Here is a 26168-nt window from a genome sequence, read left to right as displayed (position 1 = left end):
TCATTGAGTCTGTCCATCTGCACCTCTATAACTGTCTGGTTTGGTGCTGCAACCCAACAAGACCGACACAGACTTCAGAGGATAATCAGAACTGCAGAAAAAACAATTGCTGCCAACCTGAATTCCATTGAGGACCTGTATACTTCACGAGTCAAAAAGAGGACGGGGGAAAATATTTACTGACCCCTCACATCCTGGACACAAACTGTTTCAACTCCTACCCTCAAAACGTCACTATAGAGCACTGCACACCAAGACAGCTAGACACAAGAACAGTTTTTCCCCCCGAACGCCATCACTCTACTAAATAAATAAGTCTGCACTTCTATTTCTACTAGTTTTTCTCATCATTCCTATCATCCTTTTCCTCCCACTTTTGACTGTATGACTGTAACTTGTTGCTTGTATCCTAAGATTTCTATTAATATTGATTGTTTCTTCATTGCTTATTTGACCCCCTATGACAATCATTAAGTGTTGTACCTCATGATTCTTGACAAATGTATCTTTTTCTTTTATGTACGTTGAGAGCATATGCACCAAGACAAATTCCTTGTGTCCAATCACACTTGGCCAATAAAATTCTATTCTATTCTATTAATCTTGGTTTCTCATCTAAGCTTCTTTGAGCAATGATGACGAATCTTTCTTTGGTTCGTGTGCCAAAAGGGTAGGTGTGGGTGTGCTAGCATACGTGCATGTGCCCACACCCCTTCCCTCCCCACCCCATGCATGCGCGCACACTCCCAAGCCTCACTGAAGCCTGGAATGTGAAAAAAAACCTGAAGGGACAAACCAGAAGTTCAGAAAACACACTTCCAGTTTGATTCCTGAAGCAAAAAGCAGCACAATGGGCAAACCGGAAGTGTGTTTTCTGAACTTCCAGTTTGTCCATTCATGGTTTTTTTGTACTCTGGGGCTTCTGGTAAGCTTCCCTGAAGCATCCAGAGGGCGAAATGGCCTTTCCCAAAGTTGAAAATCAGCTGACCAGCATGCACAGCGGAAGTGTAGTTGTTTCTTACAGCATATGTGCAGCTGTTCCTGCCTTCCCAAGATCCTCCTTACACAGGGATTCAAGATAGGATTATTTATGACGTCTTCCCCCTTCTGAGTCAGAGGGCAACATCTCGCATGCCCTCTGATATGGCTCCGTATGCCACCTGTTTCACACATGCCATAGGTTCACCATCAGGGTTCTATTGGCACTGTAGAGAGCAAAAGCAGGTGACAATGTTATTGTCTTGCCTGACCCCAAGGATAGAGGACACACATATATTCCAGCAAGAGCTTCTACAGAAATGACCGGAGAAATTAGCATTCCTTGCCACATCTTGCATGCTATGGGTCTTTCTTCAAAAGAAGAGGTGGAAATATATCCTCCTTCTCACATTAGTCAAAGTGGATAATAAGGGTTCTGCCATGCTTGTGGGTTTCCCGGAAGTTTCCCGGAAGCATCCCGTTGCTCAAACCCAGTTATGGATATAGTGACATACTTCCTAATCATGTAAGTTTTAGTCTATGTCAGGGAGTCCCAAAATGTGGCAACATTAAGACTTGTGGATTTCAACCCCCCCAAATTCTGGGACTTGAAGTCCACAAGTCTTAAGGTTGCCAACTTTGAAGACCTCTGGTCTACGTCATTACAAGTTTCAGGTATATGTATGGAGGAGGGCTGTACTCTCCGATGACTGTCAGAAGTGTGTTGAAAATTAATCAGCTATCATTTATCTGCATTTACTTTGTTTATGTTTATACCAATACCTGCTCTCTTGTATTTCCTCTGACAAAATAAATAAATAAATAAATAAAATAAAACAGATGATAGATAGATAGATAGATAGATAGATAGATAGATAGATAGATAGATGGATGATAGGTAGGGTGGGTGGGTGGGTGGGTGGATGGATAGATAGATTAGATAGATAGATAGATAGATAGATAGATAGATAGATAGATAGATAGATAGATAGATAGATAGATAGATAGATAGATAGAAAGAAAGATAGATAGATTAGATAGATAGATAGATAGATAGATAGATAGATAGATAGATAGATAGATAGATAGATAGATAGATAGATAGATAGATAGATAGATAGATAGATAGATAGATAGATAGATTTGATCTGCTCATCATCTCTTCTGGGAGAACAGGTCCCATCACCGAAATAGTTCCATTGGGCAGGGCAAGAGCACCTTGTTCTATTTGTCCTTTGCTGTCCAGGAGTGCTGGTTGACAAGATGGGCCAGAGCCATTGAAGAGCGATGAGAACATAGCTGGAGGAACTCCCAATCCTTTTTCGGAACCCTCACCACCGCTTTACAGTGGCACTCTGATCATCTGTCTTGGGAAGCCAACCAACTCGCCACTCTGGTCTTCACCGAGGTTGAGATGACATGGACCAACGTTTGGGCGCCGAAGCCACTAGCTAAAAAAACCCCTCACTCGTTCCAGACGTTGGCCAAACTCTGCCGGCGACTCTTAAGCGACCACTTCTACCAAACTCGAGGATAAGAGAATCCAAGGTTTCCGATGAGAAGATTATCCCGCAGACAACTTTCGCCTGCTCTCAGCTTCCCAAGTCTTTTTCCCTCGCTGGCTTGCCACCCCTCCTCTTCCTCCAGAAGGGCAGGACTCTTTCCCCGGTCTCCCTTGGGAACGAACGGCTCTCCCCCCCACCTCCCCCCCCCCCCGCCTTATAAGACTGGCCTTTTTTTCCCTGTTAGCCAACGCCTGTTCTTGCCGCACCTCCCTGCCCCTTCTTCCTCCGCACTCTCGCCCCGTCTGGCGGCGTCGAGCATCTCCTCCTCGGTCTCTCCCTCCGTTTCCTTCCCTTCGTATAAGTGGGCGCTCTATCCGCGGTTTTTCCCCACGCCTCCCCTTCCTCTCCACGCCCACCGTTGCTCCTTTGCGCCCAGGGCGCACCGGGGCTCCTTTGCGCACAAGCCCCAGAACGGAGCCTCTCCATGGCCGCGAGCAGCTACCGGTGCAACCGGACTCTGAGGCTGGAAGCCGGTCAATCGGTGCTGCCCGGGGTCTCTCCTCTTCGCGGCGGGCCTGCTGGGCAACGTGTTGGCGCTGGGGCTGCTGTGGCAGCACCACCTGAAGGCGAGGTCGCAGCGCGGGCAGGGGCGCCCGCGGGCGTCCGCCTTCTACCTTCTGGTGAGCACCTTGGCCGCCACCGACCTGCTGGGCAAGTGCTCGCTCAGCCCCATCGTGCTGGCCGCCTACGCGCACAACCGCAGCCTCGTCGACCTGTGGGCCCTCCGCCGGCCAAGCCAGCCAGCCCGGGGAGGACCCAGCCCCGATCCGCTCTCTCGGCCCGCTATGTCAGCTCTTCGCTTTCCTCATGGCTTTCTTCGGCTTGGCGTCCACCGTGCTGCTGCTGGCCATGGCCCTGGAGTGCTGGCTCTCGCTCGGCCAGCCTTATTTCTACGAGCGCCCACACCAGCCGCCGTTGGGGAGGGCTGCTCACCGGCGCGGCAGTCGTCCCTCTGCGCCTTCTTTCTGCGCCCTGCCGCTCCTGGGCTTCGGCGGCAACGTCCCAGTACTGTCCGGGCACGTGGTGCTTCATCCGCATGGCCGGCAACGGGCGGCTCTATTCGGTGCTCTACGCGTCCCTGCTGGGCTTGCTGGTGCTGGCCGTCGGGCTGTGCAACCTGGGCAGCATGGCCAGCCTCTACCGCATGGCGCGTCGTCAGCCGCCGCGCAGGACCCAATTGATCGACCCGCGGCGCTCCGGAGCGCCTTCCCGGCCCCTCTCCTCCGGCCGCACCGAAGAGCTGGGCCAGTTGGTCCTGCTGGCGCTCATGACCGCCCTGTTCACCGTCTGCTCCCTGCCGCTGATCGTGAGTTGGTCTTTGGAGAGCTTTGGGGAGGGGGAGGCGGGGGTGGAGAGAGAGAACTCATGGGAGAGGGCGGACGAGAAGGAGAACTGTCCCGGGAGCCGTCTGTGCGCGGCATAAGGCGCCCCCCCCCCGAACGCCCAACGGGTGTCGTCGATACCTCTCCCCCCCGGGGGGGCATGCAGTTTAACTACTTGGGGGATGGGGAATAGAATAGAATAGAATAGAATAGAATAGAATTTTATTGGTCCAGTGTGATTGGACACACAAAGAATTTATCTTGGTGCATATGCTCTCAGCATACATAAAAGAAAAAGATACATTTGTCAAGAATCATGTGGTACAACTCTTAATGATTGTCATAGGGGTCAAATAAGCAATGAAGAAACAGTCAATATTAATAAAAATCGTAGGATATACAAGCAACAAGTTACAGTCATACAGTCGTAAATGGGAGGAAAAGGATGATAGGAGTGATGAGAAAAACTAGTAGAAATACAAGTGCAGATTTAGTAAAAAGTAGAAGGAAAAGAAGGGAAAAGTGCCCGATTTGTTTTCGGAATTTCTTGCGGGATCTTATTTATTTAACAGGATTTATATCGAGTTATATCCAACTCCAGTGGACTCTGGGCGGAATCTCGCCCTTTCCACTTGAGGAAAGTTTGGGAAAGTTTCCACGCGGGGCTGGGAAAGTTTGCCTACAATCTCGGAGATCGGTTCGCAGTCTGTGCCAATAGCGCAGTAGATGCACCTGCGATCTACGGGTTTGCGGGGGGTGCCGGCCCCTTAACGGTTTTCTGGGGATGGGAGGGTGGTTGGTCTGCTTCCGGACGCCTGGCTGGGTTGCGGTGCAAGATTTTGTTTCCCTACCCCAGACGGACAAGATCTGCCTTCGGGTCGGGGATGGATTGTCCGCAAAAGTTGGTCAATTTGTTTTGGGACCGCTGGAGGCAGAGTATCCCACACGCAACAATTGCAGTTAGTAAGTAAAAATGCAGCGTTTTCACCGACATTCGAAATGCTTGGGACCTAGGTACCTAATATTACTGAGAAAAGTGATAAGGGTTTTCCCTGTGCGAGTCACATGACAAGTCGGTGAGTTGTTTAGCTCTGATCTTGTCTTATCTGGTCTGAATCATTTGCGCACTTTCTTTTCCTTCCTGTGAAGTCTCACTGAAATGCAATGATGAGAATTATCAAAAGAGAGAGAGAAAGAGAGAGAAAGAGAGGGAGGGAGAGAGAGAGAAAGAGAGAAAGAAAGAATGAATGAAAGCAAGAAAGAAAGAAAGAATGAAAGAAAGAAAGAAAGAAAGAAAGAAAGAAAGAAAGAAAGAAAGAAAGGAGCCAAAAAGAGATTAGCTTTTGGGGGGTGCAAATGACCCTTTCACAAGGATCATCTAAGAAAGACTATCCGGTACACCCACATGCAAATAGACTGCTGCAAAGATATATAATTGCTCAAAAAATTAAAGGGAACACTTAAACAACAGAATATAACTCCAACTGAATCAAACTTCTGTAAAATCAAACTGAAGCAACACTGATTGACAATTAATTTCATTTTGTTGTCAAAGTACATTCAACTTTGTGCAGAACAAAGTATTCAATGAGAATATTTCATTCATTCAGATCTAGGATGTGTTATATGAGTGTTCCCTTTATTTTTGGGAGCTGTGTGTTTGTGTGTGTGTGTGTATATACCATGGGAATTTCTGAGCATCTAGGATGTGTTATTTGAGTGTTCCCTTTATTTTTTGGAGCTGTGTGTTTGTTTGTGTGTGTGTGTGTGTATATATACCATGGGAATTTCTGAGCATCTAGGATGTGTTATTTGAGTGTTCCCTTTATTTTTTTGAGCTGTGTGTTTGTGTGTGTGTGTGTGTGTGTGTATACCATGGGAACTTCTGAGCATGCGCAGAAGCCAAATTTTTGGCGCTGTGCATGTATTGCCATCTTCTTTTAGGCTTTTTTCCCTTCTTTTAAAAAAAAATTAGTACTGCGTATGCGTATGTGTAGAAAGCACACCCACAATGTACGGCCACGCAGCGCAGGAGGAAGCAAAGCAGCAGCAAGGTAATTTAGAACCCACCTCTGAGTTTCCTAATTATTTTATTATTTTATGGTTGGGGGTCCCCCCAACACGAGGAGCTGTATTAAAGGCTCACAGCATCAGGAAGGTTGAGAACCACTGGATTAAGTGGAATTTTTTTCTGTTAACATAGAGATGGTAGAAAGTAGATCACTCTGTTCCATCTTCCTTGTAAAAAAAAGGTGGGGGGAAAGGCCCACTTCCTTTTTTTTATAAGAGTTTGGCTCTTATTTCATCCATAGATTTAACCACAGGGAGAAATTATTGGAGAAATGTCTGTGGTTGCTTTCATTACTGCAACGCTCTCTACATGGGGCTACCTTTGAAAAGTGTTCAGAAACTTCAGATCGTGCAGAATGTGGCCGCGAGAGCCATCGTGGGGTTTCCTAGATTCACCCATCTTTCTGCAACACTCCGCGGCCTGCATTGGCTGCCGATCGGTTTCCGGTCACAATTCAAAGTGTTGGTAATGACCTTTAAAGCCCTACATGGCATTGGGCCAGAATACATCCGGAACTGCCTTCTACCGCACGAATCCCAGCGCCCGATAAGGTCCCACAGAGTTGGCCTTCTCCAGGTCCTGTCGACCAAACAATGTCGTTTGGCGGGCCCCAGGGGAAGAGCCTTCTCTGTGGCGGCCCTGGCCCTCTGGAATCAACTCCCCCCAGAGATTAGAACGGCTCCCACCCTCCTTGTCTTTCACAAATTACTCAAGACCCACCTTTGTCGCCAGGCATGGAGGAGTTAGGATATTCCTTCCCCTAGGCCATTACAAGTTATGTATAGTATGTTTGTGTGTATATTTGGTTTTTATAATAAGGGTTTTTAGTTGTTTTATTAAATTGGATTGTTACATGTTGTTTTTTATCATTGTTGTTAGCCGCCCCGAGTCTGCAGAGAGGGGCGGCATACAAATCCAATAAATAATAATAATAATAATAATAATAATAATAATAATAATAATAATAATTTTGTTCATTCATCTTGATACAGCCTTAGCAATAGCTCTTAGACTTATATACCACTCCACAGCCCTCTCTAAGCAGTTTACACAGTCAGCATATTGCCCCCAACAATCTGGATCCTCATTTTACTGAGCTGGTGAAACCCGAACTGCCAACCTGCTGACAGCTAGTGATCAGCAGAAGTAGTTTGCAATATTGATATACCTATAGTCCATTTTTAATTCCAGGTGCTTCTAGATTTTATGGTGATTTTAAAAAATTAGATGCATAATCTAGACATTTATATTACAAACCAATGAATTGGAATGGAGTAATGTTACAATGTAGATTTGAACTTGTAAACTATGTTTAGATTCCAATGGTATGACTTGATTGGAAATGTTTTCTGAATATTATGAAATAACATATAATCAACTATCATATAGAATTATTCTGTATTGTTTTCATTGTTTTATGTTTTTATGATGTATGCCACCCAAAATCACGGGTTGTGATGAGCAACTATAGAAAATAATCACTAAATCCTAATATATAAGTGAGACATTAAATTTAGGATTCAGATTTTTAACCTGCAGTTGAATTGCAAATTGCAAATCTGCACAAATTCTAGCTCCTGAGCATATGATTCCCAATCCAGTTATTTCCACTTGTAGGAAGATTTCTCATTTTGAAGGGGTGAAGATTTGTATTCTCCAGCAGCAGAGAATTACTAAGAATGATAAAGAAAAATGATTTAAATCACTTTAAGTGTTCTCTTTTTAGCAAGTCTGAGGGGCTACTCACATCCTAGACCTATTCGTGATGGGTACATGCATCTAAAGTCATATTTAATCCTCTTAAGATTTAGTGTGATTTAAGTTGCCAAATATCCAAACTATGCATTTTTTAAACACCAGTAATGATAGAATTGTTCATCTGCATGCAGCCTGCTATGTCTCTAAAAAAGTCAACAGTTATGAATTGATTAATTCCTGGAATTAGCCTGTCGAGTAAGAATTATGAGTGATGGTATATTTAAAGATTTGTTTTGGCTACTGATACATGCACGAAAACAGTTTAGAAATGCTTTGCATGCCTTAAGCAATCATGCCTAGAGAATAACTATATTTTTAAAATCTGAGGCAGGACAGATATCATCAGATGACTTGTCCAGATAGTTGCCAGGAGTCAGTAATGACTCAAAGGCACAATAATAAAATGACCCACTAGTGCAGTGGTGGTGAACCTTTTTTTCCTCGGGTGCCAAAAGCATGTGCACACACACTGCCTGCGCCAGTGCCCACACCCATAATTCAATGCCCGGGGAAGGTGAAAATTGCCTCCCCTGCCCCTCTGGAGGTCAGAAATAGCCCATTTCCCAACGTCTGCTGGACTTGATACAGGGGTGGGCAGCAGGCAGGATGGGGTGGAATGCAGTTCCACTGGTGGAAATGAAGATGTGTGTGCAGCTCCAGCTGATCGGCATCTGTCACTTCCTGGATTACTAGTCTCGGCTTAACTCTCCTTTTTTTCTCTGCTGCTGCTGCTATGTGTGCGCTCCTTGCTTTTTTCCTCTTTCCTCCTTCCTGACCTTGGACGAGCTTCCATCTCTCCTGCCCGGCTCCCCTCCAGCCTCACACGGCCACCTCCCACCTAAGGTACAAGCAGAAGGTGTGGGTGGAAGCGGCGCTGGCAGCATTTATGCTTCTGGCAGCACCTGTTCGCCTAGCTACCCAGCCTGAGGTGGGGGGAGCAACCGAAGAAGGAGAGCAAGGGAAATGCGAAGCAAATTGTCACCCAGCAAGCGACACTGGTAAGGTTGCAAGTCGAGGACTTAACAGTTCACTTGAACGATGATGATTGTTCAAGCCACTCCCACCTGGTCACATGGCCGGCAAGCCACTCTTACCCAGTCACATTTATTTATTTATTTACTTACTTACTTACTTACTTACTTACTTACTTACTTACTTACTTACTTATTAGATTTGTATGCCGCCCCTTTCCATAGACTCGGGGCGGCTCACAACACAATAAAACAGTTCATGACAAATCTAATAATTTAAAATTTAAAATTTAAAATAGTTAAAAAACCCATTTTTAAGCAGACATACCTACAAACATACCATACATAAATTATATAGGCCCAGGGGAGATATCTCAATTTCCCCATGCCTGACGACAGAGGTGGGTTTTGAGGAGTTTACAAAAGGCAAGGAGGGTAGGGGCAGTTCTAATCTCTGGGGGGAGCTGGTTCCAGAGAGTCGGGGCCGCCACAGAGAAGGCTCTTCCCCTGGGACCCGCCAACCAACATTGTTTAGTTGACGGGACCCGGAGAAGGCCGACTCTGTGGGACCTAATTGGTCGCTGGGATTCGTGCAGCAGAAGGCACATGACCATTAAGCCACACCCACAAAATAAGCCACACCCACAGTGTGGTAGTAAAAATTTTGGCTGCCCATTACTGACTTGGTAGGCCCATTTTTCACCCTCCCCAGGCTCCAGAGGCTTCCCTGGAGCCAGGAGAGAGCAAAAACGCCCTCCCCCATCCCTCCGGAGGCCCTCCGGAAGTCAAAAATGCCCTCCCAGAGCCTCTGTGCAAGCAGAAAAACATCTGGCCAGTGCCCTCATGCGTTCTGGAGCTGAACTAGGGCAACGGCTTGCATGACGACAGATATGGCTCTGCGTGCCACCTGTGGCACCTGTGCCATAGGTTCGCCATCACTGGAAGGATCATGGGGCAACATCATGGGGCAACCCCAGAAATGGAGCTAGCAGTGCAGGTGAAGAGTACACCTGAAAATCCCTGGACCAATCACTTTCCTGGCCATAGCCAGAATAACAGAGTTGGAAGGGACCTTGGAGGTCTTCAAGTCCAACCCACTACTCAAGCACGAAATCCTATACCCATAATGGCGAACCTATGGCATGTGTACCATGGGTGCGGTGATGGGCTCCTACGGGTATGGTCAGGTACGCAGTAGTGGTAGCAAAATTTTCATTTTTTTTTTCTTTTTTTCCTTCTGGGCTCTGGGTATGTTTTTCCTAACACAGTAAATGAGGTTGAATGTGTATAATTTTAGAAGAGCTGTGCGTGCGTCTGTGTGTACATACACTTTATATAGTAGATAATCAGGGGTGGGCTACTGCCCGGATGGGGGGAACACAGTGGAGTAGCAAAAATGGAGCTAGCACCCGCAAACCCCTTTTTGGCATGCAAACTGCCCTATACTATTTCCTGGATTCAATTTCTGGGTTCATTTCTAGAAACAGAAACATAGAAGACGGATGGCAGAAAAAGACCTCATGGTCCACCTAGTCTGCCCTTATACTATTTTCTGTATTTTATCTTAGGATGGATATATGTTTATCCCAGGCATGTTTAAATTCAGTTACTGTGGATTCGCTAACGACGTCTGCTGGAAGTTTGTTCCAAGGATCTACTAATATTTTCTCACGTTGCTTCTGATCTTTCCCCCAACTAGCCTCAGATTGTGTCCCCTTGTTCTTGTGTTCACTTTCCTATTAAAAACACTTCCCTCCTGAATCTTATTTAACCCTTTAACATTTATAAATGTTTCGATCATGTCCCCCCTTTCCCTTCTGTCCTCCAGACATTCTGAAAGGACATTACCTTTTATACGAATTCAGAATAATAGAATTGGAAAAGATCCCTGAAGTCTTGTAGTCCATCCCCCGGATCACGCAGGATACCAGTGATGGTGAACCTTTTTTTCCTCGGATGCCGAACCTATGTGAGTGTGTACTATCGCGCATGCACGAGTGCCCACACTTATAATTAAATGTCTGGAGTGGGCAAAAACAGCTTCCCCCACCCCCCAGAGGCCCTCTGGAGGCCTGGAAATGGCCTGTTTCCCAACTTTTGGTGGGCCCGGTAGGTTCATGTTTCACCCTCCCCAGGCTCCAAAGGCTTCCCTGGAGCAGGAGGGGAGGGTAAACCCCCCCTCCCCCATCCTCCAGAGCAGGGGTAGGCAAAGTGGGCTCTTCTATGACATGTGGACTTCAGCTCCCAGAATCCCTGAGCCAATCATGCTAGTTCAGGAATTCTGGGAGTTGAAGTCCACATGTCATAGAAGAGCCCACTTTGCCTACCCCTGCCCAAGAAGCTCTCTGGAAGCCAAAAATGCCCTCCTAGAGCCTCTGTGTGACCTAAAATCAGCTGGCCAGCACACACATGCACGTTTGTTTGTTTATTTATTTATTTATTTTATTTATTGGATTTGTATGCTGCCCCTCTCCGCAGACTCGGGGCGGCTAACAACAACAATAAAACAATATATAACAAAATCCAATACTAAAAATAGTTAAAAGCCCATTATATAAAAACCAATCATGCATACAGACACACCATGCATAAAATTGTAAAAGCCTAGGTGGAAAGTATATCTCAGTTCCCCCATGCCTGGCGGCAGAGGTGGGTTTTAAGCAACTTTCGAAAGGCAAGGAGGGTGGGGGCAATTCTAATCTCTGGGGGGAGTTGGTTCCAGAGGGCCGGGGCCGCCACAGAGAAGGCTCTTCCTCTGGGTCCCGCCAAGCGACATTGTTTGGTTGACGGGACCCAGAGAAGACCCACTCTGTGAGACCTGACTGGTCGCTGGGATTCGTGCAGCAGAAGGCGGTCCCTGAGGTAATCTGGTCCGGTGCCATGAAGGGCTGGAGATGAGCTAGGGCAACGGCTCGCGTGCCAGCAGATATGGCCCCGCGTGCCACCTGCGGCAACCATGCCATAGGTTCGCCATCACTGCCCTAGACCATTTCAGATAAATGGTTGTCCAATCTCTTCTTTAAAGCCTCCAGTCTTGGAACCATTTTCATTTATTAATTGTTCTAACTGTCAGGAAATTTCTCCTGAGGTCTAGGTTGCTTCTCTCCTTGATTAATTTCCATCCATTGCTTTTTATCCAGACTGCAGGTGCTTTGGATAATAGGTTGATCCCCTTTTCTTTGCTGGAACCCCCCAAATAGTGGAACAAAGCCAGTGCCTTGGATACCAGGCTGGTGGTGAGATCAGGAACACAACAAATCTTGCACAAAGGTGCTTGGGAAATTATTTTCTGGCTATGAATTTGCCTCCCGTTTCAAAGATGGGAGAACATATTAACAAGCTTGCAAGGCCAATTGACCTTTAGAGGCATAATGCCTCCTAACAGGCAGATTCCATGAAATTGTTCCAGCTGAGCCTTTCTTTCAAGATTTTATTTATTTCATAAAATCCCCTTACTGAATCTCCTTGCAGTGATTCAACAGAATAGAAAAGAAGTGGACTGGAATTAGAATTAGAATTATTAGAAATAGAAATAGAAATAATAGAAATAGAAGAAATAGAAATACAGTAGTACCTTGTGATACGAACCCCTCGTCATACGAACTTTCCGAGATATGAACCTGGGGTTCAGAAAATTTTTGCCTCTTCTGACGAACTTTTTTCACCTTACGAACCCGCCGCCCGAACGTCGAACCCGGAAGTTCGGCAAAAGTTCGTGTTCAGGTTCGGGAAGCTGCCGAGAAGCCCCGCCGCCCGGCTGTCGCCTTTTGAAACAGCCGGGGGGCTTCTCAGCGTCTTCCCGAACCCGAACCCCGAACCCGAACTTTTGCCGAATCTCCGGGTTTGGCGTTCAGGAGAACGCCCAGAAGCCCACCAGCTGTTTCAAAAGGCAACCGCTGGGTGGTAGGGCTTCTTGTGGCCTCCTGAACCCGAACCTGAACTTTTGCCAAACTTCTGGGTTCGGTATTCGGGAGAACGCTGAGAAGCACCCGGCGGTTTCAAAAGGTGACGGCCGGGCAGCAGCGCCCAGCGAAGTGCCGTTTTTGCGTGTGTTTTTTTGTTTGCATGCATTAATTGACTTTACATTGTTTCCTATGGGAAACATTGTTTATTCTTACGAACTTTTAGCCTTACGAACCTCCTCCCAGAACCAATTAAGTTCATAAGGCAAGGTATTACTGTACAAATAATAGAAACATTTGGAATACTGTGTTCAGTTCTGGAGACCTCACCTACAAAAAGATATTGATAAAATTGAACGGGTCCAAAGACAGGCTACAAAAATTTTGGAAGGTCTTAAGCATAAAACTTATCAGGAAGGACTTAATGAACTCAATCTGTATAGTCTGGAGGACAGAAGAAAAAGGGGGGACATGATCGAAACATTTAAATATGTTAAAGGGTTAAAAAAGGTTCAGGAGGGAAGTGTTTTTAATAGGAAAGTGAACACAAGAACAAGGGGGCACAATCTGAGGTTAGTTGGGGGAAAGATCAGAAGCAACGTGAGAAAATATTTTACTGAAAGAGTAGCAGATGCTTGGAACAAACTTCCAGCAGACGTGGTTGGTAAATCCACAGTAACTGAATTTAAACATGCCTGGGATAAACATATATCCATCCTAAGATAAAATACAGGAAATAGTATAAGGGCAGACAAGATGGACCATGAGGTCTTTTTCTGCCATCAATCTTCTATGTTTCTATGAAATAGAAATAGAATTAGTGGAGTGGAGTGGAACGGAACGGAACAGAACAACAGAGTTGGAAAAGACGCTTCTAGTCCAACCTCTGTTGTTATTGTTGTTGTTGTTGTTGTTAATAATAATAATAATAATAATAATAATAATAATAATAATAATAATACCATTTCAGACAAATGGTTATCCAATCTCTGTTTAAGAGATTAGAAATCCATGCAGCCCTTTTGCCCTGGCATAAACCATTACCTGTTTCCTGCAGGTACAATTTCATTCCATTGTCCACCTGCTGCTAAGGAAACCTGAGGATGTGTTTAGGTGCTCTGGAATAAATCAAATTGATACAAGAAGGTATTTTAACAGCTTGGGATAATAAATGGTTTTATTTACCCAGTGCCAAAAGTAGGTGTGAGATCCTCCTCCTTGGGAGGTGTTCCATCAGCAGGGATTACCATGGGTGAGGCCTTTTCCTTTAGCATCATCCTTCCTATTGTAATTGGTAGCAAATTGATTTATTATTTGATTTATTTGATTTATTTGATTTATTTGTTTTGTTTCATTTGTTTCATTTGTTTCATTTATAGGCTGCCCTTCTACTAGCAGACCCAGGACGGCTGAGGCCAAAGCCAAACTCCATATATGGGGGAGGTTTGCATATTCCTATGTACACCAGAGAATAGGGACCCCAACTCATGGAAACATAGAAACATAGAAGACTGACAGCAGAAAAAGACCTCATGATCCATCTAGTCTGCCCTTATACTATTTTCTGTATTTTATCTTAGGATGGATCTATGTTTACCCCAGGCATGTTTAAATTCAGTTACTGTGGATTTATCAACCACATCTGCTGGAAGTTTGTTCCAAGGATCTACTACTCTTTCAGTAAAATAATATTTTCTCATGTTGCTTTTGATCTTTCCCCCAACTAACTTCAGATTGTGTCCCCTTGTTCTTGTGTTCACTTTCCTATTAAAAACACTTCCCTCCTGAACCTTATTTAACCCTTTGACATATTTAAATGTTTCGATCATGTCCCCCCTTTCCCTTCTGTCCTCCAGACTATACAGATTGAGTTCATTAAGTCTTTCCTGATACGTTTTATGCTTAAGACCTTCCACCATTCTTGTAGCCCGTCTTTGGACCCGTTCAATTTTATCCATATCTTTTTGTAGGTGAGGTCTCCAGAACTGAACACAGTATTCGAAATGTGGTCTCACCAGCGCTCTATTCAGCAGGATCACAGTCTCCCTCTTCCTGCTTGTTATACCTCTAGCTATGCAGCCAAGCATCCTACTTGCTTTCCCTACCGCCTGTCCGCACCCACACAAACCTTTTCTGATCCCACTTCTGAATATTTTGGATGAACTGCTCTTGGCTTAGACTTTGGTGACCAAAATTATGGAAAAGAGGACCTGCATTAAAAGAAAACAGGAACAGAGACAAATGAGGGTTGAAAGTAGCATCATCAGTTCTGGCCACCATTGTACGTTGTATGACTAACCAAAACCATCTGAAACTATCTGCTAAAACCAGTCCAAAGGATTGTTCCCCGGAGTCACACAGTATCACTCCACGCCCTCCCACAGGGGGGTGCACCCCCACTATTTGAGAATCAGTGCATTAGATAAAGATCATGATGGTTTTCTACATGTGGAGAGGTTTTGCTTTGGGGAAGATGCTGTCGTACCAACTCTCATCTAGATTCCATCATCTGAATTCTGTCACTTTCTCATTATTATTATTATTATTTATTAGATTTGTATGCCGCCCTTCTCCATAGAGTCGGGGCGGCTCACAACAACAATATAACAATGTATAACAAATCTAATAATTTAAAAGTCACTAAAAACCCCTTATTAAAAAGCAAAAACATACACACAAACATACCATGCATAAACTGTATAGGCTGGGGGAGATGTCTCAATTCCCCCATGCCTGACAGCAGAGGTGGGTTTTAAGGAATTTACAAAAGGCAAGGAGGGTGGGGGCAATTCTAATCTCCAGGGGGAGCTGGTTCGAGAGGGTCGGGGCTGCCACAGAGAAGGCTCTTCCCCTGGGTCCCGCCAAACGACATTGTTTAGTCGACGGGACCTGGAGAAGGCCAACTCTGTGGGACCTAACCAGTCGCTGGGATTCGTGCGGCAGAAGGCGGTCCCGGAGATATTCTGGTCCGATGCCATGAAGGGCTTTATAGGTCATAACCAACACTTTGAATTGTGACCGGAAACTGATCGGCAACCATCCTGAACAAAACACTTTGTTTCAAATTTCCTTGCATTCCCAAGGGAAGTGCATCTACTTTTAATAATATTGTATCTGCTAAAAGTAGAAATTATTGTAGAGTATGAAGACTAAAAAAAACCCAGCCCATATCTGCAGATCACAGGATGTGTGTGCTATCTTTTTTTTTTATCTGCTTTCTTCGTACAGCAGCAAATGTATGGGGAACAAGGCTATTTTCTTTAGGCTATCTGTAAATCAAAAGCAATTTGGGGAGGTTTTGACAGGGTAAAAATGTACCTTGTTGTTTTTGTCAGTGTGGGGAATCACACTCCTAGGGGACATTCCTTGCCCTTTTAAGGTGACAATAAACGCCTGTAGTCAGTAAGATTGATGAGGACGCAAGCAGATTTTCTCCAAGGCTTTCGGTTAGCGATGTTAGAACAAGGGATGTTCAGGAATGGCAAGGGATGGGAGTGTTTCAATGACTTGTTTAGACATTGTGGCTCTTGACTGGTGTTACGTTCTGAGGTATGGTCTAAATTTACATATCGTTCGCTGATTGGCTCAGCTGTGAGCGGGAGATTTGAATGGCTGTCAGAAGCCTTAAAATGTAGAAATGCCTGGAGCCGGCTGACATTTCTACATTCGCTACAGCTGGGATACAATAAAAGACAGTAATGGGCTGCTGGTTACGTGGACTGGTGCGCAGCTTCAGTTGGAAAAATAGGAGTTGTGTGCGCAGCTGCGCATCCCTGACATGCGCATGAGGGTCCCCCGTTCGAGATTTGGCTTTTACGCATATGCAACAAGTGAAATTTTACATGAGGACGCTCGAGCGACCGAGATTTTGGCAACCTTCGCCGATTTTTTGCTTCTGCTCATGCGTGGAAGCAAAACTATTGGTGAAAATTACCAAAATCTCACTCACGTGGGCATCTTTACATGAGATTTTGCTTGCTGCGCATGCACAGAAGCCAAATCTCGCACTGACAGGCATGCGCATGCACCCCAAATGCACACATGCAGCAACGGTCTTGGAGGGCGCACCAGTAGCATAGAAGATGAGAGCCCTTCACTGAATATAGAGCATACTTCTTGCTGTGCCTTTGATCTCTTGTTATGCAAATCTAGGTTCGACTACTGTAATGCTCTCTACATGGGGCTACCTTTGAAAAGTGTTCGGAAACTTCAGATCATGCAGAATGCAGCTGCGAGAGCAGTCATGGGCTTTCCCAAATACAGTGGTACCTCAAGATACGAACCCCTCGTCTTACGAACAACTCGTGATACGAACCCGGGGTTCAGAAAAATTTTGCCTCTTCTTACGAACTTTTTTCGAGTTACGAACCGGCGTTCAGAGACTGCTGGGAAGCCGCGCGGCTGTTTTAAAAGGTGACAGCCGGGCGGCGGGGCTTCCCAGCAGCCTCCCGAACGCCGGTTCGTAACTCAAAAAAAAGTTCGTAAGAAGAGGCAAAATTTTTCTGAACCCCGGGTTCGGTTCGGGAGGTTGCTGGGAAGCCCCCCAGCCCGGCTGTCACCTTTTAAAACAGCCGCGCGGCTTCCCAGCAGTCGCCGAACGCCGAATGCAGAAGTTCGGGTTTGGCATTCGGCTTCGGGAAGCTGCTGGGAAGCCGCCCGGCTGTTTTAAAGGGTCACAGCCGGGCTGGGGGGCTTCCCAGCAACCTCCCGAACCCCGAACTTTTGCCGAACTTCCGGGTTCGGGGTTCGGGAGACCTTCTCTGGGTCCCATCAACTAAACAATGTCGTTTGGCGGGACCCAGGGAAAGAGCCTTCTTTGTGGTGGCCCCGGCCCTTTGGAACCAACTCCCCCCAGAGCTTAGAATTGCCCCCACCCTCTTTGCCTTTCGTAAGCTTCTTAAAACCCACCTCTGCCATCAGGCATGGGGGAACCTAGATATTCTTTCACATGTTTGTATGTATGTTTGGTTTTATAATAAGGGTTTTTTTAGTTGTTTAGTATTGGATTGTTACATGCTGTTTTTTATCACTGTTGTTAGCCGCCCCGAGTCTGTGGAGAGGGGCGGCATACAAATCCAATAAATAAATAAACAGCTGGCTTACAAGCTCAAGTTATTGTAGAACGTCTGAGTTTCCAGAAAGATGAGGGCATGAGTGATGCAGGAAGTAAAGCAGTGAAGTAGCCGTCCACAGGTGAAATGCTATTGGTTCAGTCTGGTTCAAGCATACCGGTAGCAGCGGCCACCGGTCGCTCAGAAAACTATTAGTGGCGGCAGTGCACAGTTCCACCCACCCAGCCGGAAGTTGCCATTTTCTTTTTTCCTTTTTAAATAATCTTTATTAATTATTTACATTAAGAAAAAAAGACATAAATACCACAAAACAAACAGAAACAAAAACAAAACACGACCCATGCAAACTTATAAATGTTGTCTTTCATAGTTGCAATTGTATATCAAGTGTTAAACACTCAATGATTTACACATTTGCCACGAACCCATTGACACTATTGCTACACCTTTTTTCATTTTATTTTTTCAGCCTACTAGTTTACATTGCCATATTATATATTATTACCTGAATCTTAATCTTTATTAATTTCAATCATATTACCTAAATCATAAATTATCCAAAATTAATTGCTAAACAACAATTTTATTTTGTGTATCTAGTAAACGAAAGGAGTAACAAGATTGCTTACATTTTTTCCCCTGTATACTTTCAGATTGTGAGAGATTTGGCTGTCTTATAGGGGCGTACATAAGTGCCTTTCGTCCCCTGTCCAATTGTCTTTCCTTTATCTCATATATCATATATATTTTCTTCCTTTCATATATCTTCTCCTCTATTTTTACATATTATCTTTATATATATTACTTCATGTCTATTCTCTTCCATATGTATTGTGTATTGGACAAATTAATAAATAAATAAATAAAAATATTTATCTATCTGTATCTATCTATCTATCTATCTATCTATCTATCTATCTATCTATCTATCTATCTATCTATTTATTGGATTTGTATGCCGCCCCTCTCCGGAGACTCGGGACGGCTAACAGCAATAATAAAACAATGTACAATAATAATCCAATAAATACTAAAAATGATTAAAAACCCATTAATATAAAAAACCAAACATACATGCAGACATACCATACATGAAATTGTAAGAGCATCTCAATTCCCCCATGCCTGGCGGCAGAGGTGGGTTTTAAGTAGCTTACGAAAAGCAAGGAGGGTGGGGGCAATTCTAATCTCTGGGGGGAGTTGGTTCCAGAGGGCTGGGGCCACCACAGAGAAGGCTCTTCCCCTGGGTCCCGCCAAGTAGCATTGTTTAGTTGACGGGACCCGGAGAAGACCCACTCTTTGGGACCTAACTGGTCGCTGGGATTCGTGCAGCAGAAGGTGGTCCCTGAGATAATCTGGTTCGGTGCCATGAAGGGCTTTATAGGTCATAACCAACACTTTGAACTGTGACCGGAAACTGATCAGCAACCAATGCAGACTGCGGAGTGTTGGTGTAACATGGGCATATTTGGGAAAGCCCATGATTGCTCTTGCAGCTGCATTCTACACGATCTGAAGTTTCCGAACACTTTTCAAAGGTAGCCCCATGTAGAGAGCGTTACAGTAGTCGAGCCTCGAGGTGATGAGGGCATGAGTGACTGTGAGCAGTGACTCCCGATCCAAATAGGGTCGCAACTGGTGCACCAGGCAAACCTGGGTGAACGTCTCCCTCGCCACAGCTGAAAGGTGTTTCTCTAATGTGAGCTGTGGATCGAGGAGGACGCCCAAGTTGCGAACCCTCTCTGAGGGGGTCAATGATTCCCCCCCCCCAGGGTAATGGATGGACAGATGGAATTGTCCTTGGGAGGCAAGACCCACAGCCACTCCGTCTTGTCTGGGTTGAGTTTGAATAGATATTTAGATAGATATTTAGGCTTTTAAATATATTTTTTATTAACTCAATCATACCATCTGCTCCTAGTTTGGTAGAATTCAGTATTGTCTCTTTCTTGTATTTCCAATGTCATCTTGTTCATCTGCCATTTTTTTTTTAGCCCTCTGCACATGTGCAAAGCCATTTGTATATACGCAGAGGGTGAAAAGGCCCATGTGATGATGGCACACATGTAAGCAGAGTCTGCACTTCCAAAATTGGTAGGGAAGGTAAGTAGATTTCACTGCTGTAGCCGTCCCTAACTATATGCCCAGAGCTCAGGATCTGGCATTGATAAGGTCTGTTACTGCAGTTAACTCTTTGAAGGACTATTTGCCTGGACTTTTCGCTGTGTAACATAGAAACATAGAAGTCTGACGGCAGAAAAAGACCTCCTGGTCCATCTAGTCTGCCCTTATACTATTTTCTGTATTTTATCTTAGGATGGATATATGTTTATCCCTGGCATGTTTAAATTCAGTTACTGTGGATTTATCTACCACGTCTGCTGGAAGTTTGTTCCAAGGATCTACTACTCTTTCAGTAAAATAATATTTTCTCATGTTGCTTTTGATCTTTCCCCCAACTAACTTCAGATTGTGTCCCCTTGTTCTTGTGTTCACTTTCCTATTAAAAACACTTCCCTCCTGGACCTTATTTAACCCTTTAATATATTTAAATGTTTCGATCATGTCCCCCCTTTTCCTTCTGTCCTCCAGACTATACAGATTGAGTTCATGAAGTCTTTCCTGATACGTTTTATGCTTAAGACCTTCCACCATTCTCGTAGCCCGTCTTTGGACCCGTTCAATTTTGTCAATATCTTTTTGTAGGTGAGGTCTCCAGAACTGAACACAGTATTCCAAATGTGGTCTCACCAGCATTCTATATAGCGGGATCATAATCTCCCTCTTCCTGCTTGTTATACCTCTAGCTATGCAGCCAAGCATCCTACTTGCTTTCCCTACCGCCTGACTGCACTAAAATGCCATTAATTCACAGGAGATAAATAAAGAGGGTTTTTTCAGGACAAGGAGTCTGTTTCTGCAAAGGCTGAGTCAGAACAATCTCTGTGCCCATGGAATTTGTTCTCTATTGTTCAGTAAAACAAGTGAACTCCAAATGGTGAAATAAAAACCTGGGACCGATGAGTTTTACTATCTTGAATAAAAAATATTGATCAACTGCCTTTGATCATTTCATATTTTTTCCCAGGAGGGCCAATGCTTATCCCAAAGGCCCTCCCTCTAACTCTTGCCGTGGTGTAAATAATAAGGATTAGAAATGACTATAGTTCTAAAATGGGATATTAAATAAAATACACAGAGATGTTGCAGAGAATTGCAGATTTGGGGTTTTTGTTTTGTTTTAAAAGCTAATAATGTGGTTTTACTATTTACACTAGAGAAATTATGGATGTCATGGGAAACATTCAGGGTAAAATTCCCAGTTTGGTACTTTTGTAGATGTGTTAAGCTGAAACTCTCATCCTTGCCAATTAGCAAAGCTAATACATCCAGACAGAGGATAGGAATTGTAGTCCAGAGATCTAAAGCAAGAGTTTATGACCAGGGATTTATGGACACATTTTTAAGGGTGTGTGTGTATGAACCTGGATGGAAAAAAACCTCAGAACTTTACATTATTATATTATTATTATTATTATTATTATTTATTAGATTTGTATGCCGCCCCTCTCCATAGACTCGGGGCGGCTCACAACAATAACAAGAACAATGTAAGAACAAATCTAATAATTTAAAAAACACTAAAAAACCCATTATTAAAAGCAAACATACATACAAACATACCATGTATAAACTGTATAGGCCCGGGGGAGATGTATCAGTTCCCCCATGCCTGACGGCAGAGATGGGTCTTAAGAACTTTACGAAAGGCAAGGAGAGTGCGGGCAATCCTAATCTCAGGGGGAGCTGGTTCCAGAGGGTCGGGGCCACCACAGAGAAGGCTCTTCTCTTGGGTCACGCCAAATGACATTGCTTAGTCGACGGGACCCGGAGAAGGCCAACTCTGTGGGACCTAACCGGTCGCTGGGATTCGTGCGGCAGAAGGCGGTCCCGGAGGTATTCTGGTCCGATGCCATGAAGGGCTTTATAGGTCATAACCAACACTTTGAATTGTGACTGGAAGTTGATCGGCAACCAATGCAGACTGCGGAGTGTTGGTGTAACATGGGCATACCTGGGGAAGCCCATGATTGCTCTCGCAGCTGCATTCTGCACGACCTGAAGTTTCCGAACACTTTTCAAAGGTAGCCCCATGTAGAGAACATTACAGTAGTCGAACCTCGAGGTGATGAGGGCATGAGTGACTGTGAGCAGTGAGTCCCGGTCCAGATAGGGCCGCAACTAGTGCACCAGGCGAACCTGGGCAAACACCCCCCTCGCCACAGCTGAAAGATGTTTCTCTAATGTGAGCTGTGGATCGAGGAGGACGCCCAACTATATTATATACACTGCTCAAAAAATTAAAGGCAACACTCAAATAACGCATCCTAGATCTGAATGAATGAAATATTCTCATTGAACACTTCGTTCTGTACAAAGTTAAATGTGCTGACAACAAAATGAAATTGATTGTCAATCAGTGTTGCTTCCTAAGTGGACAGTTTGATTTCATAGAAGTTTGATTTACTTGGAGTTATATTCTGTTGTTTAAGTGTTCCCTTTATTTTTTTTGAGCAATATATATAATATATCTTATAAGTATCTTGTTTTTATTTTTTATTTTATTTTTGACTGTTTTTGAGCATAACTGGTTGCCTTTGTGACACATGTATTCAAGTAAGTGGTCTCATCAGACTCTCAAGGGTGTTCACGGCACCAAAAGGTTAAGAACCTGATCTAGACCAAAGATAGGCAAAGTCGGCTCTTCTATGATTTGTGGACTTCAACTCCCAGAATTCCTGAGCCAATGTTGCTAGAACAGGAATTCTGGGAGTTGAAGTCCACAAGTCATAGAAGAGCCAACTTTGCCTACACCTGAAGACGGTCTATTCTGCATGTGGAATGCTAATGTAATAATCTTTTTCTTTGTTTTCCCACAGGGGGGAGCTTTTAAGATACAGAGACTTAACAGTTGGTTGCTTTTCTGCAAAGCAGCCTCCGTCTCTCTCACCCTTTCTCTGCTCTGGGTCTTCCAGAATTATTGGAATTACAATTCCCAGAAATCCAAACCACACTGACAACAAATATAGTAAATGTTCTTTATTCACTTGCACTTTTAGGATTACTGGAATGCCTCCCACACCAACCTAAACTTAAAATAAAATAAGTCTATTTCTTCTTATTGTCTTAAAAAAAAAAGAAAAAATAGATCCTTGCGCCTCTGATGTTTAGTTGGAAAAATAGTCCCTTATATATTTCCTAAACACGAATTCCAAATGAAAATAAGAGATAAAATAAAAATTCCAAAATTTATTCCAAGTAATTAAAAGTTCATTAAAAGTTCATTCAATATGATAATGATATATAGAATGTAATAGTTTAAAAATAACATAAATATAGAGTATTTTTGCAATATTATAAATTTTAAAGTCTTATTTTTTATATTTTAATATTAGTTTAAGTATCTGATATTTTTATAGATAAGAAAATTAATTAACATAAAGAATACAGAGTTAAATCTAACAAGAATATAGTATATGTATGTTATATTTCTGCATTGATCTGACTATAGTTAGCTTTCCCTTTTTTTCTATTAGTTAGACTTCTGCGACAAGAGGAGCAATGGTAGCTCCTTAAATGTTAAATGTTGTTTGTGTTTGTCCCTCTAATGAAAAATAATTTAAAAAATATTTTAAAAAAAGAAAGAAAATGCCTTCCTGGACTTAATGAAGCACAGTGGACCAACTCCAGAAGATGGCTTGGCTCCCCAAATCAACACAGACTGTGGAAGCTTTTGCATCTCATTTGGAAACCAAGGACCCAAAGCAGTGATAGTGAACCTTTTTCCCCCTCGAGTGCCAAAAGAGCATGCACGCATGCTATTGCGCATGCAGAAGTGCCCACACCCATAATTCAATGCCTGTGGAGGGTGAAAACAGCTCACACACACACCCTGGAGGCCCTCTGCAGGCCGGAAACAGCCTGTTTCTCAACTTCTGGTGGGCCCAGTAGGCTTGTGTTTTGCCCTCCCCAGGCTTCAAAGGCTTCCCTGGAGCTGGGGGAGGGTAAAAATGCTCTCTCCCATTCCCCCAGAGGCTCTCTGGAAGCCATAAACGCCCTCCCAGAGCCTCTGTGTGAGCCAAAAATCAGCTGGCTGGCACACACATGCATGTTGGAGCTGAGCTAGGGCAACGACTCACGTGCCAGTAGATATGGCTCCACGTGCCACCTGTGGTACCCGTGTCATAGGTTTGCCATCACTGACCTAGAGTATGGAGGAAGAATGGAGAGGCACACACTGCAAGATGCTTGAAGTCTAGTGTGAAGTTTCCACAGTCTGTGTTGATTTGGGGAGCCATGTCATCTGCTGGTGTTGGTTCACTGTGCTTCATTAAGCCCAGGGTCAACTCAGCCGTTTACAAGGAGATTTTGGAGCATTTCATGCTTCCTTCCACAGACGAGCTTTATCGGGATGCTGACTTCATTTTCCAGCAGGACTTAGCACCTGCCCATACTGTCAAAAACCTGATTCAATGACCATAGGATTATTGTGCTTGATTGGCCAGCAAACCTGAACCCCATAGAGAATCTATGGGGCATTACCAAGAGAAAGATGAGAAAAATGAGACCGAACAATCCTGAAGAGCTGAAGGTTGCTATTGAAGCATCCTGGTCTTCCATAACCCCTCAGCAGTGCCAGAGGCTAATAGCTTCCATGTCACATGCATTGAGGCAGTAATTCCTGCAAAAGGGTCCCAAACCAAGTACAGAATATACTTTTACTTTTCAAAGGTCTGATATTGTCCTATGTACAATCCTTGTTTTATTGATTGCATGTAATATTCTAATTTTCTGAGATGGGGCATTTGGGGTTTTCATGAGCTGTACCCCATAATCATCACAATTATGACAAATCATGGCTTGAACTATCTTGCCTTGCGTGTAATGAGTAGTCTCTCTCACCTAGTATGTTTCGGTAATAGTTAAATGCTTTTTAATGGTGGAGTTTTAGACTTGTTTTATATGGTGTTTCTTATATTTTGTATTTCCTATTGACTTTATCGTGTAAGCCGCCCTGCATCCATTGGAAAAAGGCGGCCTAGAAATCCGAATGAATGAATGAATGAATGAATGAATGAATGAATGAATGAATGAATGAATGAATGAATGAATGAATGAATTTATAACCATAAGATTGTATGTGAATAAAATAGAATAGAATAGAATAGAATTTTATTGGCCAAGTGTGATTGGACACACGAGGAATTTGTCTTTGGTGCATATGCTCTCAATGTACATAAAAGAAAAAGATACATTTGTCAATAATCATGCGGTATAACACTTAATGGTTGTCATGGGGGTCAAACAAGCAATGAAGAAACAATATTAATAAAACTCTTAGGATACAAGCAACACGTTACAGTCATACAGTCCTAAGTGGGATGAAATGGGTGATAGGAATGATGAGAAAAAACTAATAGAAATAGAAGTGCAGACTTAGTAAAAAGTTTGATGGTGTTGAAGGAATTATTTGTTTAGCAGAGTGATGGCATTCAGGAAAAAAACTGCTCTTGTGTCTAGTTGTCTTGGTGTGCAGTAGCGACGTTTTGAGGGTAGGAGTTGAAACAGTTTATGTCCAAGATGCTAGGGGATTGAGAACTTATGCACCACAGACAAACTCCTTGTGTGTCCAATCGCACTTGGTCAATAAGGAATAGGCCATTCTGTTCTTCTCTGAGGCCAATGTTGTCATTCCCTTTAAGATCCCCAGGCATTCCTAGGGAGTCGTTTTCATTATGCGACATCCACCAATCAGCTGTAAGTTTCTTACAATGCCTTTCCATCTCTTACCTCTTACAGATCCGCGCTTACATTGGAGCCTTCGCCCCGGATGCAAATGAGGCAGCGGATCTTACAGCCCTTCGTTTTTTCTCCGTCAATTCCATTGTGGATCCCTGGGTCTTCATCATTTTTCGGACATCCATATTCCGCAGTTTGCTCCAGCGGTTTTCTAGGAGGCTGAGTTTGAAGAAAGATCTGCATTCCCAAGATCAGCTCCTGGGAATTTGTCAGAGGAAAGAATCCAATGACATGCCATAAAATGACGGGGAACTGGAGAAGATACAACTGGGACTTCTTCTTGTGGCACATCATGGTCTTCAAAGGCAAATTGTCACAAGTCAAGGTTTACTGAGGTTGAAAAGAGGGACCAAGATGACTTTGTGGTACTGGCTGTAGCTTCATCGGTAGACTCTAGTTCTGGTGCTTCTTCAAAAAAAAAAAAATCCAAAATGCAGTTGACATTACAGTAATAATTTACTTTAACTGGTGGGATCCATTTACACAGAAGCATTCAGAAATGTATTTAAGTCCAAATATTCTACCAGAGATATCGGCCACTTTAAGTTCCAATTACGGTTTCTACCCACAAATTTTATTTGCATGCTGCAGATCTGTGGTTTAAATGATTAAAAGTTGAGAAAGAAGAGTTTTCTCTGCATGTGTGAACCTTGTGCCTCCAAGCATGGG

At 43.9% G+C, this 26168-nt stretch overlaps 1 protein-coding gene across 1 annotated transcript; it reads left to right on the top strand.

The window, feature by feature from the left end:
* The first annotated feature begins 956 nt into the window (after positions 1 to 956).
* Positions 957 to 25959, top strand: LOC139160685 (prostaglandin D2 receptor-like). The gene is given in 6 exon segments (XM_070738890.1): positions 957 to 1007; positions 2920 to 3024; positions 3098 to 3325; positions 3327 to 3542; positions 3544 to 3849; positions 25500 to 25959. Coding segments are annotated over 6 exon segments (1146 nt in total). The 3' UTR covers positions 25740 to 25959.
* The last annotated feature ends 209 nt before the right edge of the window (positions 25960 to 26168 follow it).

This window comes from Erythrolamprus reginae, chromosome 1 (genome assembly GCF_031021105.1).
Source record: "Erythrolamprus reginae isolate rEryReg1 chromosome 1, rEryReg1.hap1, whole genome shotgun sequence".
Taxonomy (NCBI): domain Eukaryota; kingdom Metazoa; phylum Chordata; class Lepidosauria; order Squamata; family Dipsadidae; genus Erythrolamprus; species Erythrolamprus reginae.
Note: the sequence above shows the minus strand (reverse complement) of the source record. Positions and strands in the feature narration are given on the sequence as shown.